This window comes from Eptatretus burgeri, chromosome 1 (genome assembly GCF_056783735.1).
Source record: "Eptatretus burgeri isolate ZD-2024b chromosome 1, Ebu_testis_v1, whole genome shotgun sequence".
In the NCBI taxonomy this organism is placed as follows: Eukaryota; Metazoa; Chordata; class Myxini; order Myxiniformes; family Myxinidae; genus Eptatretus; species Eptatretus burgeri.
The window spans coordinates 71,811,834-71,825,803 of record NC_140961.1 but is presented as its reverse complement, the minus strand read 5'-3'; the positions used below and the strand labels follow the sequence as shown (position 1 = coordinate 71,825,803).

The window sequence follows — 13,970 nt, the reverse complement described above, 5'->3', positions numbered from 1 at the left end:
TAGATGATGAATTAGCCAAGCATGCTCAGGTGCTGGATGTTAAGCTACACCAAGAAGTGGGGTTTGACTGTGTGGAGTTTTTCATCAAGAAATTCCCCTGTCTGTTCAGTGGCGGTGATAGTGACATAGACAGTCTTGAGAGTGAATTCGCTCACTACCAGGCAGACGCCTCCATAGCTACAATTGCTACTGAGACAGTGAGAGTGGATGAGCAGTGGCATCGGATTTCACAGCTCACAGATCCCTGCACTGGTGCCAAGAAGTATCCTAATTTGAGCAAAGTGATGAAGGGAATCTTGGTCATTCCTCATTCGAACGCATCATGTGAGCGGGCACTCAGTCTTGTACGGAAGAATCATACTGAATTTCGTCCCAATTTGAGTGTCAAAACCCTGGAAGCTCTCTTAATTGAAAAACTAGCTCATAGCACCCCTTGCTACCAGAGAGAATACAGCAAAGACATAATCAGAGGGCTAAAAGAGCCACACAGCTGTCACTCAGCAAAGCTGCCATGGAAAAAGCAAGCAGCAGTAGTACCAGCCAGTAAGGTAAGAAAAATATTGCTTCTTTTGTGCTTTTTGTTAATCTTTGATTGTCCCCTAACTTACTAATATTAACATACATGTAACATTAAAAAGTGCACAATTTTCCCCTTTTTTTGTTCAAAAAGTGGGAATTCTTAACATGTTAAATGCTCCAAAATAGGGCTCAGAGGGCACTAGAGAGCATCTAGAACCCCAGAGCTTCCAGGGCCCTAAGGTGGGCCCTGGACCCCGCCGCAAGGGTCAAGCGCTCCGCGCTCGAGATGTGCGCTTCGCGCACATTATTTGGTGTCGGTTAAAAATCCTCCCTAATTCTGATTTCCAAAAGTTGGCATCTCTGAGTTCTGAAACAACTACATACCTCTACATATATATATATATTTTTTTTCTCCTGATATTTTAATTTTCCACTTAATGACTTGCTTTGGATATTCATTTTGTACTTGGGTGCAAGGAAAGTATTATTTATTTGTAAAGAGTAGTTGGTTGGCTTCTTGTTAACATGTGGATCTTGTTCCTGGACAGGCTGACTTTGCTGTTGAGGCCTTGGCAAAGGCAACATACGAACGGTTGTTTCGCTGGCTTGTAGCTCGCATAAACAAAGCTTTGGACCGCACAAAGCGTCAGGGAGCTTCTTTCATCGGCATTCTTGACATTGCTGGTTTTGAGATATTTGAGGTAAGATTAAAATGCTATACTTGTGTTGATAAGAAGCTCTTTTGAATATCTCAACCATCGAAATGATGTTTTTTTTTGTAACCATTCTTCTTTTCTGTGCAGTTGAACTCATTTGAGCAACTGTGCATCAACTACACAAATGAGAAGCTTCAGCAACTGTTCAACCATACCATGTTCATTCTGGAGCAGGAAGAGTACCAGCGTGAGGGTATAGAGTGGAACTTCATTGACTTTGGCCTTGATCTTCAGCCATGCATTGACCTCATTGAACGTCCGGTGTGTTGTGAGCTTGCTGGTCCCATGCTCGTCCTGAGCTATTTCCTCTCAACAGTTTTGGCTCATTAATTATTTATTTATGTACTTATCGTAGTTTGCATTGACATAACTTAACAATTTATACGACGACTGATTTACTAAATTTAATTAATTGTGACCATTTTGGTGTGTGTGTGTGTGTGTGTGTGTGTGTGTGTGTGTGTGTGTGTGTGTGTGTGTGTGTGTGTGTGTGTGTGTGTGTGTGTGTGTGTGTGTGTGTGTGTGTGTGTGTGTGTGTGTGTGTGTGTGTGTGTGTGAGAGTGAGAAATGTATATAGACTTCAATATTTCAGAAAAAAATAATTAAATGCCAGAGAAGGGGGCGATGTTGAGTGTTACTAATACCAAACAGATGGCATTAGTGTGTGATGGAATAATTGCACGTCATCAGTCTGCTGTTACCCATACTGCAGTATATATTAAAAACCACACGACCTTGTCAATCTGCAAAGTCTGTGTACATTTTATTGAGATGTGTTGTATTTGCATGAAAAACATTTGATTGGTGGTGGTGGGGGGGGGGCAGAACTGAACAATACTCTGTCGGGCATCAAAATACAACACAAAGACACATGCACCAGAGTTTTTAGTCTCGCTGTTCCCTTCCCCTCCTCAAAATTGCTTTTCTCACTATTTTCAAATCTTACTAAATTATTTAGCAGGACATGTAAATATTCACATTTCACAAGTTTTTACCCCCTTGTAAAAGAATGTGATTTTTTGGGGGGATTGGTGCTATTAACTAAGGTGGACAATTTTTCATTGCTTTCACTTAGGCAAATCCACCTGGAATTCTGGCCCTATTGGATGAAGAGTGCTGGTTCCCAAAGGCCACAGATAAGTCTTTTGTAGAAAAACTGGTGCAGGAGCAAGGCACTCACTCAAAGTTTCAGAAGCCCAAGCAACTCAAGGACAGAGCAGACTTCTGCGTCATCCACTATGCTGGCAAGGTGGCCTCATTATGCATCTCACTTTAACTTTTAATTTTATTACTGAACTTTTAAATGTTCATCCTCATTGCACCATGGTGTTGCGGCTTCTCTGGTGTTTTGTATTGGCCCTCCATTAGCCTTCCCCTACCCCCTCCACTCTGCAGTCCCTTTTTTCCAGCCCTCCTTTCAGTTCCTCGTTACTCACCATTCCCCTTTTTCGATAACCCCATCTCCCACACCCGCCCCAGCTTTTGTTTCCTTTTCCTTACACCCCTCCCTTTTTGGTCCTCTTTTCATCCACCCATCCCTTTTTGGTCCTCTCTTCTTCCACCCCTCCCTTTTTGGTCCTCTTTTCTTCCACCCCTCCCTTTTTGGTCCTCTTTTCTTCCACCCCTCCCTTTTTTATCCCCTTTTCTTGCACCCCCCCCTTGGTCCCCTCTCCTTCCACCCACCTACCAACTTTTCAGTTCCCTTTCTTTGACCCCCTCTCCCTCAGTTTTTACTCCGGTTCCTTTTTTCTCTAAATTTTCCAATTTTGTAGGTGGACTACAAGGCTGATGAATGGCTCATGAAGAACATGGACCCTCTCAATGACAATGTCGCCACATTGCTGCACCAGTCATCAGATCGCTTTGTTGCTGAGCTGTGGAAAGATGGTGAGTGCATGCAAGGAAGCAATGGTGAAAAGAAGTTGCCATCAGAGCTTATCTTGTGTACTTATTTTTCTTTTGGTTTCTTTATTTTTCTTATTTTTCTTACACAGGTCACGCATTCATGTTACTGATGTTGTTTTGGGTTATGTACGTTTGTCTTTCTAAGCTCGCGTGTGTGTTTTGGAAGCTTGTCTTTCATGACTGCACTTTTATGAACTGTTTACTCAACACAAGTATATGCAGGAACTTGTAGTCTCATGGAAAATGTAAATGTTGAAGCTTTCTTTTCCTCTCACAGTTTAAAATCTCCTTGATTAATGTTTACAATCAGTAAAACAACATTTTTAAAAGCAAGGTGGGTCATTGATTTTACAAATTCATGTTGGTTTTCCCAAACCCTCACTGCCTTGTTCATGTCGGCAAGCAGTTTGTCCTGGATTGCTGTCCTGACAGTAAAAAAAGAACAACTATATATGCCTTGTGTTTGGATTTGTACTTCATACTTAAGTACTTATAACCATGTCCTCGAGTGGAGAAGTTTTTTTTTCTTTTCTTCTTTTTCATAACTGTTTTTGAGTGCTGTTGTCCGTGATCATGGCCAACATCATTGTTCAACAAACTTTTATTTGTTCCTATTTGAGTGTTTGGTCCTTTTGTTTCCTTATAAACAAGAGCTGTTTTATTCAGTTTGCCTGAAAAAAACACCGTATTTTCTTCTTGCGTGCTGGAAAATTCAGCACTCAAACAGTTGACAGCACCTGGAGTAAGTATGTCGATTTCATCAGAAAATATCTCGGTTTGTCAGTGTCCTCCAATCAGCATTCAGTTTTTATCCCCCGCCGCGTGGCGGAAGGGGGATATTGTTGTCACCCAGGTCGTCCGACTCCGTCCGTCCGTCCGTCCGTCCAGGCGCCAACATTTATAGCTGTGAGTGCGCTAACTCATAAACTGTTCGCCATATCGATTTGAAATTTGGGTCACACATGTACCACCTGAAAAGGAAGAACCCTATTGATTTTGGGCGTGGCCGGATCCAAGTTGGCCGACTGGAGCGGCCATCTTGAAAAAAAAAGTTTTTTGTAATAAATGGAAAACCGCTTATCTGATTTCAATTATTTTTGGTTTCGACGTTCCTCACCCCTGGGGAACTTTTTCGAGATGATGACCAAATGGTGTCTTGTTTCCAATTCACCTCCCTCATTATCTGGAATATGTATGACCTTTTTCATTCAATGGCGGGGGATTCCCCATCTCTGATGGTATATTTATCCTTGCAGACAAACAATCTTCTTTATGTTGCACTTTACGAAGCAAACGAGGGAGCTCATTTCTCATGTGCTCACCACCAAATCCGATAATCTGTTTTTTTTATTGTTTTTTTTTATCCCCCGCCGCGTGGTGGAAGGGGGATATTGTTGTCACCCAGGTCGTCCGTCCGTCCGGGCGTCAACATTTATAGCTGTGAGTGTGATAACTCATAAACTGTTCGCCATATCGATTTGAAATTTGGGTCACACATGTACCACCTGAAAAGGAAGAACCCTATTGATTTTGGGCGTGGCCGGATCCAAGATGGCCGACTGGGACGGCCATCTTGAAAAAAATGTTTTTTGTAATAAATGAAAAACCGCTTATCTGATTTCAATTATTTTTGGTTACTACGTTCCTCACCCCTAGGGAACGTTTTCGAGATGATGACCAAATGGTGACTTGTTTCCAATTCACCACCCTCATTATCTGGAATATGTATGACCTTTTTCATTCAATGGTGGGGGATTCCCCATCTCTGATGGTATATTTATCCTTGCAGACAAACAATCTTCTTTATGTTGCACTTTACGAAGCAAACGAGGGAGCTCATTGCTCATGTGCTCACCACCAAATCCGATAATCTGTTTTTTTAATTGTTTTTTTTTATCCCCCGCTGTGTGGTGGAAGAGGGATATTGTTGTCACCCAGGTCGTTCGTCCGTCCGGGCGTCAACATTTATAGCTGTGAGTGCGATAACTCATAAACTGTTCACCATATCGATTTGAAATTTGGGTCACACATGTCCCACCTGAAAAGAAAGAACCCTATTGATTTTGGGCGTGGCCGGATCCAAGATGGCCGACTGGGGCGGCCATCTTGAAAAAAATGTTTTTTGTAATAAATGAAAAACCGCTTATCTGATTTCAATTATTTTTGGTTACTACGTTCCTCACCCCAGGGGAACTTTTTCAAGATGATGACCAAATGGTGTCTTGTTTCCAATTCACCACCCTCATTATCTGGAATATGTATGACCTTTTTCATTCAATGGTGGGGGATTCCCCATCTATGATGGTATATTTTTACTCTGAGAAAGTAGTATTTGATGACTCGCTTGTCCTGCTTGCTTCCCAAATAGGCACTACTGTATGGTAGAGTATTGGGCATTTGGTTGCCTGAATCATCTGCTGATCTTTGCAGACGTTGACTATTGCACCATGTTTAACAAGACTAGACATCTTGGTGGGCATCATGGCGAAACACCAAATTATGATTTCAGTGTGGGGTGAGCCGCCCTCACTTTGATGAAAATCATTGTGGCCTGTAATAGTCGAGCCACCGCGGCCTCAGTACAATTCTGTGGTTTCCTTGCTAATCCTCCATCAAGAAACAAATCATTGCACTTTACAAGAGTCATTCATGTTTTTTTTTTTTTTCTTTTTTCCTGTGTTACAGTATGGTTGCTTCAAGCAAGAATGAATAGCTTAAGGTCAAGTTGCTATCCAGGCCAACTAGGTCTTGGTGATGGAAGAAATGACTTTCGATTAACGGATAATAGTAAAAACGTTTTTAAAATTATTTTTGTGTTGATGCAAATTTTCAGCACAGTTGGAGGATGGGGGACCCACTTACATTTACATTTTGCAAGTATAGCTAAATGTTTGAAGCTTTCCCTGTCCCATCCCATAAATAATTATTCCCTCACTTTATTTACTTTGCCAACTCCTATCTTCTTCCAATTTTATTTCAGTGTGCTCTCCCCATCATCCCACAAATCTCCACTTTTGCTCCCCTGCCCCCGATCCCCTAATCTTCTTTGCCTCGATCTTCATGCTCTCTTCCTCTCTGCATGCCCACTTTACCGTCTGAATTTTGCAACAAAATTTGAGTTTGCTAACCCAATCTGCATCACGTGATCTTTTTCCAGTTGATGAACAGGTGTAATCTTTTGCATTGCCTCGGTCTGTTGTTTTGTTTTCCTATTTAACTTTGTGCGGTAATTGTTGTGTTATTTTGATAAATAATTATCTTGAGTAAGGATATTTATTTACTTATTTTTCAGTTAAACGTTTTTTGTTGTGTTTTTTTTTTTTCCCCTCCACCTTTATTTCTGTTATCGTGCTTCCTCCTGGCACCTCATGCCCTCTCTTGCAGAAATTCAGGGCATTCAAAGAGCCTATTTCTATGACAGTTTCTCAGTACTTCACGAGCAACAAGGTGACCAAAAGCTCCCTTTTTGTTGTGACTTCCAGCACCAGCTCAGCCTTTTGCCTAGTCCCACGGCCACACATGCTATGCATTTGGTTGGCGAGCGAAGGCCTTTCCCATATGCCTTCCATTTTCCCCACTGCATAATCCCTCGCTTTTCTTGCAACCTTGAAGAAACATTTTTCAAAAAAGCCAATGGGAGGGTGAGATTTTCAAGTTTGCAGTTTATATACGAGTGGCTACTCTATATTTGCACCTCAGCATTGATCACACATCTTTGTGCAAGCTTAATTTTCTCTCATTTGAGTTTTAATATCTTTAACATAATTGAAGCTCATGGAAAAGAAAGATATATATATGCTGAAAGGGAGTTTCAATAGGATAGAAAGGAACATGGGTTGACACGTTTGACTGCTGACATTTCTGACGTGCTATTGTTGGGGGTTGCAGAAGGCTGAATTAGCTTGGCCATTGGAGGTCATTGGTGATGCTCGGGGACTGAGATGATGATGGGATGCTGCTTTTAAGGAACAAGGGGAAAGAGCAAGATTAAACAGATGGAAAGCTACTTACACAGGTCTGAGAAAAGGGGGGGGACGGATAAGAGGCGAGCAGACGAGTCTGATTCTGGGAAGATAACCAGGAGACGTTTACCGGATGATTGTATGCAGCCCAGCACAAATGAGGGGAATGCAGAAGAGGGGTGTGGACAGTAGGGAATGTGAAGGGTGAAAGGTCAGTAGTGACTGTTAAATATGGAGGGAGCAGAAATTTTCCTGCGCTGGTGAAGGAATAAGCCTTGAGTCTTGGTTTCTTGGTGGCAACATGTTTTGATGAGTCTTCAAGTAGAGGAATGATTCAAAGTTAACTGGACTTTTGTTTATACAGCACATCCAACGGTTATATAACTAATTACAAATAAAAAGCTTAATATATAAATGGCTTTTTGGGCTTTCTTCTCCTTTGGACGCATTGGTGGAAGCTTTCTGTGTGCCTTCATTGGATAATTTTTTGAGGTCGTGTCAGAAGCCAGTGCAGGGCATCATTTTTAACGACCTTGTAAGACAAAATGTTTTTGCCCCCAAGATATTCTTTAATTTAGATGTCCTTGATTGGCTGCCAATTGACTATAAATTTCAACAATTTTTTATTATTTGCATTTCTGCCGTCTTTATATCCCTTTGTCTCCATCTTGATGTCTATCATATGCTTTAACAAAGTAAATACATGATTATGGGTATGGTTCTGAAAATTAGGCCAACTTACTCCAAAATTATTAATTGTTGTGCCTTACCCTGCCTTTTATAAACAAAAGTCCAGGCAAAATTTAAAGCAATCTTGCACTTTTACACGTGGGTTTTCATTATACAGTTCTGTATTCGGGTGATGTAAATTAAGTTGTGGTGTAACTGTGCTTTTTATGATGTCCAAGTCCCTTCCCACAGCTTGCTGTGCTTTATTCCATATTCTATCAAACGCTGCATTTTGTGAGCTTTGCAGCAGAGTCCAAGCTGCTATGCACACCCATTCCAAATGTTCAGGCTGCATGACTTGCCTGTAGTTTCACCTGCTTTGTGAGGGAATCTATGTTACATTTCCTCGATGAGGTTTCAATCTTGCCAGTTTAAGTATTTATTTTGAGTTTTTCAAAGCAATGAGGAAGTTCTTTAGCACAGTAATTAGTTTGTCATTGTTGCAGGACTGTTGTGATGAAATAGTTCATCTCACAGCTTTTCCAAACATTCAACTTGACAAAATGTGTGTTATAAATTATTTTTAGGTCATCTCGTCAGAGATGACCTAATAAAACCAGTCTCAATGTCCGTCCGTCCATACATACATACATACATACATACGTACGTCCCCATTTTTTCCTTCCGATTTTCTTGATATTTGGTATGTGGGTCGATGTCGATGAGGGATGCACGACGGTATAACCTTTGACCCGATTGAAGGTCAAGGTCAACGGCAAGGTCACTCCAAAGTTGCAAAATCGTCCATTTTCAAAATCTATCTCCTCCGCCGTTTATGATCCGATTTTTGAAATTCCTTCGGATTCTCATAATATGGAGCAATATCTAAATTTCGTCAGGCCGGTTTTTTGAAATCCGTCCTGGTTGTCGAGTCTCACCTGCTTTGTGAGTTTCACCTGCTTTGTGAGGGAATCTATGTTACATTTCCTCAATGAGGTTTCAATCTTGCCAGTTTAAGTATTTATTTTGAGTTTTTCAAAGCAATGAGGAAGTTCTTTAGCACAGTAATTAGTGTCACGTGTCTTCAAAGTTGGAAAAATCGTCGATGTGATCCGGTCAAAAAAATTTCACCCGATCTTGATGAAACTTGGTATGAAGGAAGGGGTCGATGAGTGATGCACGACGGTGTGACTTTAGACACGATTGAAGGTCAAGGTCAAGGTCACTCCAAAGTTGAAAATCAGCTAATTTCAACATTATCTCTGCCAACATTATCTCTTATCAACATAAAAATTAAACAAGATGACATCGAAGCCATTCTAAGCCAATCAGAGATCCACTTCTACAGAGCTTCAGAGATGACCATCACCACCAACCGGGGGTAATTTTCTTTCTGTAGCCTTTTGATTTGGATTGTTTGATAATTTACGTTTTATGTAAACCCCCTTTTGTGAGGGGTTGTGGTGTTAGGTCGCATCATTCATGGGGAACTAAAAATTGCGTAGCATGTTGAGCTGCCTCCTTGAAGGAGGAGAGGAAAGTGGACCAGCACAGACTATTCTACAGGTGGTGCACAGGTAGGTGTTAAATGGGGAGATAGGTTGCCAGGGTTCTCCACACTCTTGAAATCACCTGTATTGTATGGAAAATTTCAGGTGGCTGCCGAGTGTAGCGAGGCGAAAATAATAGCCGGGGGCCTGGGGGCCGCAGGCCCCGAGCCGCGGAAATTCCTCGACTCCTGGAAATGCATTCTCAGCGATTTTAAGCAGTTGCAGAGTACAAGCAAACTGTTACCCAAATCAATGACATTTTTAGTGAAATTGTGGTACATTAAATGGAATTATAAATGGATATCTGGAGAATTCTTTATTTGTTGAAAAACTCATTGGTACATGTACTTAACGCCTTACTTCAAAAACTTATTCAAGAAAGTAGTGTTCACATACAAATTATATATAAATGAAGTAAGTTCAAAATGAAAGGTCACACACGAAGTTGCTTCCAAAAATGTTAAGATTAAAAAAAAAAAACATTTTTGAGGGGGGATTTTTTCGTTTGAACTTTGACAAAAACACCCGGCGGTACAACCGAAAACAGCTGTATGTAAACTGCCGGCCGCCGGCCTTTATGGAGAACCCTGGGTTACTGGATGAATTCAGGTTTAGTAAAGGAAAAAAAATCAGTGCAAGTTTCAAGTCTGCGATTGAAGTACATACTTGGGATCAGGATTGTGGTATCTTCATCTCTTGACGTTTTCAAGAATGAGTGCATTGTTACAGCCACAGGTACTGAGTGTATTATGAGGGGGTTAATCCTCGTTTCTCCTCGGAAGAGCCGGACCTGGGGCCTCCGCTCAAAATTAACTTCGTGGTACGGTGGGTTGCTTTCCAACCACAAATGCCAATCAGTTAACCATGAGTTCCAGTGTCCACAGTGTAATTTGCCGTTTAACTAGAGGTCACGTGGCTTCCTGAACGGGGAGCGCGCCCTCGGCAATGCACCAATCTTAGCTTGATTAGATCTTAATTAGGGCGACCGAGCATGTTCCGCTGGTGCATGCCGACTGAAAGGTTAATTAGTTTGGGATAGACCTCCCAGTCTATCTAGGTTCGGACAATGCTGGATCAATGGAAGGAAAGGACAAGCATGGACAGGTTGAAACTTCAACAAGGAATTTATTATAAATATAAAATAAATAAACAGAAGAACTTTTTATTTCCTTGTGGTGAAAATAGATAAATTCAAATCAATCAAAATAATCTCAAGCAAATAAAGAATTTATCAGGCATTGATAGAAAAACAGACAAAGAGCAGATGCTTATCACTATGCCTTACTCAACGATTAAACACGAGACGAGGGTACCCAGCAGATCATTCGGGGTTGGGGGGGGGGGAAGAAATCCGGTTTCGGCTCACCAAGGTAGAAGTCTTCGTTCATCAAATAAAATGTTCTGAAATGTGCGAGCGTGCTTTGGTCCATTGCCAGTGCCCTGCCTCGCCGTATACCCACTCACAAACAGGCTCGAACACCAATCGTCATCACCCCAGGAACCATGGACTCCAAGAATCAGGTACGCCAAGAGCAGGTCCCGAGCAGAACCAGCAGGAATGGTCCAACTGTCACCCACCGTCAGGAGCTATCAGGAGCCGTTACCAACGGACAGCTGTAAGAAGCTGTAAGGCTGTCACCAGCTCACCAACTGTCACCAGTGATCAGGGCTGCAAGGCTGTCACCAACTCACCAACCAACTGTCTGTCGCCAGCTCACCAACTGTCAGGAAAGCGGTCCTCCTGTCATTTTTATAGGCGACCAGTGTGGGTGGAGCCTCAAGCAGACTTGAGCCAAATCCACCTTGCCTATTGGCGCATCGCTGCACGTCACTTCCAACCATTATTCTCACGATCATTCCTTCCTCATTCAGCCCGACACGAACAAGAGCCAGCCAGCGTCCATATAGATGCCAAACGGGATGTCAAACGTCGATGGAAAAAGGTGGATGTCAACGTCGGTGAAAGAGGTGGGTGAGGTAAATGATCCACAGCCGTATTTGACCGTCAGAATAACCGTTCAGGAAAAGCCCACAGTGTGCTTAATCAAATGTCCTGAAAGTCCAAAGTGTAAATGAATCATCCACCCCCAAGTCAATGTATCCTAATGGAAAGGGGGTAGACAAACCTCCGTTGGGCTAACGGCTATCTCACGTCCATGAATGTGTCTGTCGTAAAGAGAAAAAGGCCATCCCATAAGAAAGGGAATCTATTCTATACCCTTCTCAACGCATCAAGGTTAGAATCCCACCAGACATGGGGATAGGTCTATCCTGGACATGCATTTAGGGAAATAACTGTCTGAGGACCTTCATGTTTGTATGCATTAGTCGGATCATATTCTGAAATCCATAACAATATTCATACTTATATAGTGTGCAGATTTACCTCTTTGTAGCAATGGAAACTATAAATAAGTATTGTTTCTGCTTTCTCTTCCCTGTCGTCCTTCCCCAGTGGACCGCATTGTTGGTTTGGATCAAGTGTCAGGCATGAATGAGACCGCCTTTGGGGCTACATACAAGACTCGTAAAGGCATGTTTCGCACAGTTGGACAGCTTTACAAAGAGCAGCTTTCCAAACTGATGGCCACACTGAGGAACACCAACCCCAACTTTGTACGATGCATTATTCCCAATCATGAGAAGCGCGTAAGTGAGAAATTATTTTCCCTGTTGTTGAACACAATATATGTACATGTCTTGTGTATTATAAATGCAATGAAGCTACATGCCTATGAAGCCTTCAAACCCATTGGCTGGGAGTTGGCTTGACTCCAACCACAATTGCCAGGAAGAAAAATCATGCGTCTGGCATGTTTGTTTTCTGGGAAGCCTAAGAGGTCTTCGGAAGTCTCAAAATCAAAATTTAAATTATCAGGGCCACATAAGCATGACGTACAGCAAACCCTCAAATTTTGTGGCGGTGAGGTTACTGGAAAAATCCACCACAGTTACAACTGCGATCGTGGAAACCAAGGGCCAATGGGAAAAAGGGGGGATCGGTTCCTGGGCTTCGAGGGAGAAGGAGGAGGGAGATTCAGCAATCTGAAGAGCAGCATTAGGCTTTGTGCCGAAGTTGCTTGCTGCATTGCCACATAAGAGGAGGGTAAAATGACCATTAACCACATTACCTTGACCCAGAGCAGATCTTCCTTGCTTGGAGAGGAAGTAATGAGATGGCATCCTCTTCCAGAATAATCCTATCTCATCTGCGTTAAAAACCTGCTCCAGCATCAATCCATTCGCCTCGATTAGTTTCATGAGCTGCGGTTGAGAATGTGTATTTGAAAATGAAGCATGAAAATGGGGCTTCAAGTACAGGTGTCAGAAAATAAGGGTTTGAGAATGGGTGTTTGAGAACAGCAGTTCAAATACGAGTGTCGGAAAATAAGGGTTTAAGAATGTTAGTTCGAGTACGGGAGTCAGAAAATATGGGTTTGGGCGTGGTGGTTCGATTAAGGGTTTGAGAATGGGTGTTTGAAAACAGCAGTTCAAGTACGAGTGTCGGAAAATAAAGGTTTAAGATTGGTAGTTCAAGTACGGGAGTCAGAAAATATGGGTTTGAGAATGGGTGTTTGAGAACGGGGGTTCGAGTACGGGTGTCAGAAAATAAGGGTTGCGGAATAAGGTTTGAATACAGAGTTTGAAAAAATATCGGTTTGGGTATGAGGAAGAAAACAGTGGTGAAGGTTCTACTTGCAATCATTGACCCTGTAACGGTGGCCCGGACAGATGCGCCATTTTCACCTCGAGCCAACCGATCTAACTCAATCTTTTCGCCCAATGTCATACCATTTCTCTGCCTTTTGGCACAACTCACTTGTCCATCACTTTACGTTTAGGCTCATTAAAAACATTGCACGAGAAACACCACAAGGCTCATAATGGGAGATAATCGTACATATACGGGATGCAAACGATGACTCATCTCGACTCAAAAACCGCGATTGGTTGAAATGAAATCCCGAAATAACGAAATTGGAGCACATTGGGTTGCCCACGATTGGTTGAAACCCACGCTATTACAACCTGTAATATTTGAGGGTTTACTGTATTATCTGCTTACAAATATCACCCGTTGCTTCGCTGATGGGAACAGGAAGGTGGGGAGAAAAAGATTGGGGGGGGTAGAGGTAAAAGGGGAAAGAGAGAGGAGGTAGAGGGGGAGGGAGAAGGGAGGGAGAGTGAGGAGGGGTAGGGGAAGTGAGAAGGGAGGCAGAGTGAGTAGGGTTGGGGGAAGGGAAGACAGTGTGAGGTGAGAGGAAGGGAAGGCAGACGTGTGGTGGAGCGTTAATTATGATTCATACTGTCTCATCAAAATGATTTTGCATAGAATAACAGTGAAGATGTAAACAAAATAATGTCTCAAGTCCATTTTATACCGGTTATACTATAAATACCGTCCAGAGACAAACACTGCCCGGACACGTCTGGAGGTAAATACTGCCTGAACACGTCCAGAGACAAACTATATATATATATATATATATATATATATATATATATATATATATATATATATATATATATATATATATATATATATATATATATATATATATTAGTGCTTGGCCAATATCAGCCATTCTTCAGGAATCGGCAGATTGGAGTCAATGAGATTACGAACTTCAGTACGTACTGTATACAAC

At 42.1% G+C, this 13,970-nt stretch overlaps 1 protein-coding gene across 11 annotated transcripts in view; it reads left to right on the top strand.

Moving 5' to 3' along the window:
- The window catches only part of LOC147034722 (myosin-10-like), a 242,334-nt gene that overhangs the window by 146,737 nt on the left and 81,627 nt on the right, over positions 1–13,970 (top strand). For all 11 annotated transcript variants that reach the window (XM_085887757.1, XM_085887728.1, XM_085887750.1 and 8 more), the window contains 5 exons: positions 1,068–1,220; positions 1,323–1,496; positions 2,311–2,484; positions 3,008–3,122; positions 11,777–11,970. In XM_085887757.1, the coding sequence (XP_085743883.1) occupies positions 1,068–1,220; positions 1,323–1,496; positions 2,311–2,484; positions 3,008–3,122; positions 11,777–11,970 (810 nt within the window). The remainder of the gene's footprint in view (positions 1–1,067; positions 1,221–1,322; positions 1,497–2,310; positions 2,485–3,007; positions 3,123–11,776; positions 11,971–13,970) is intronic.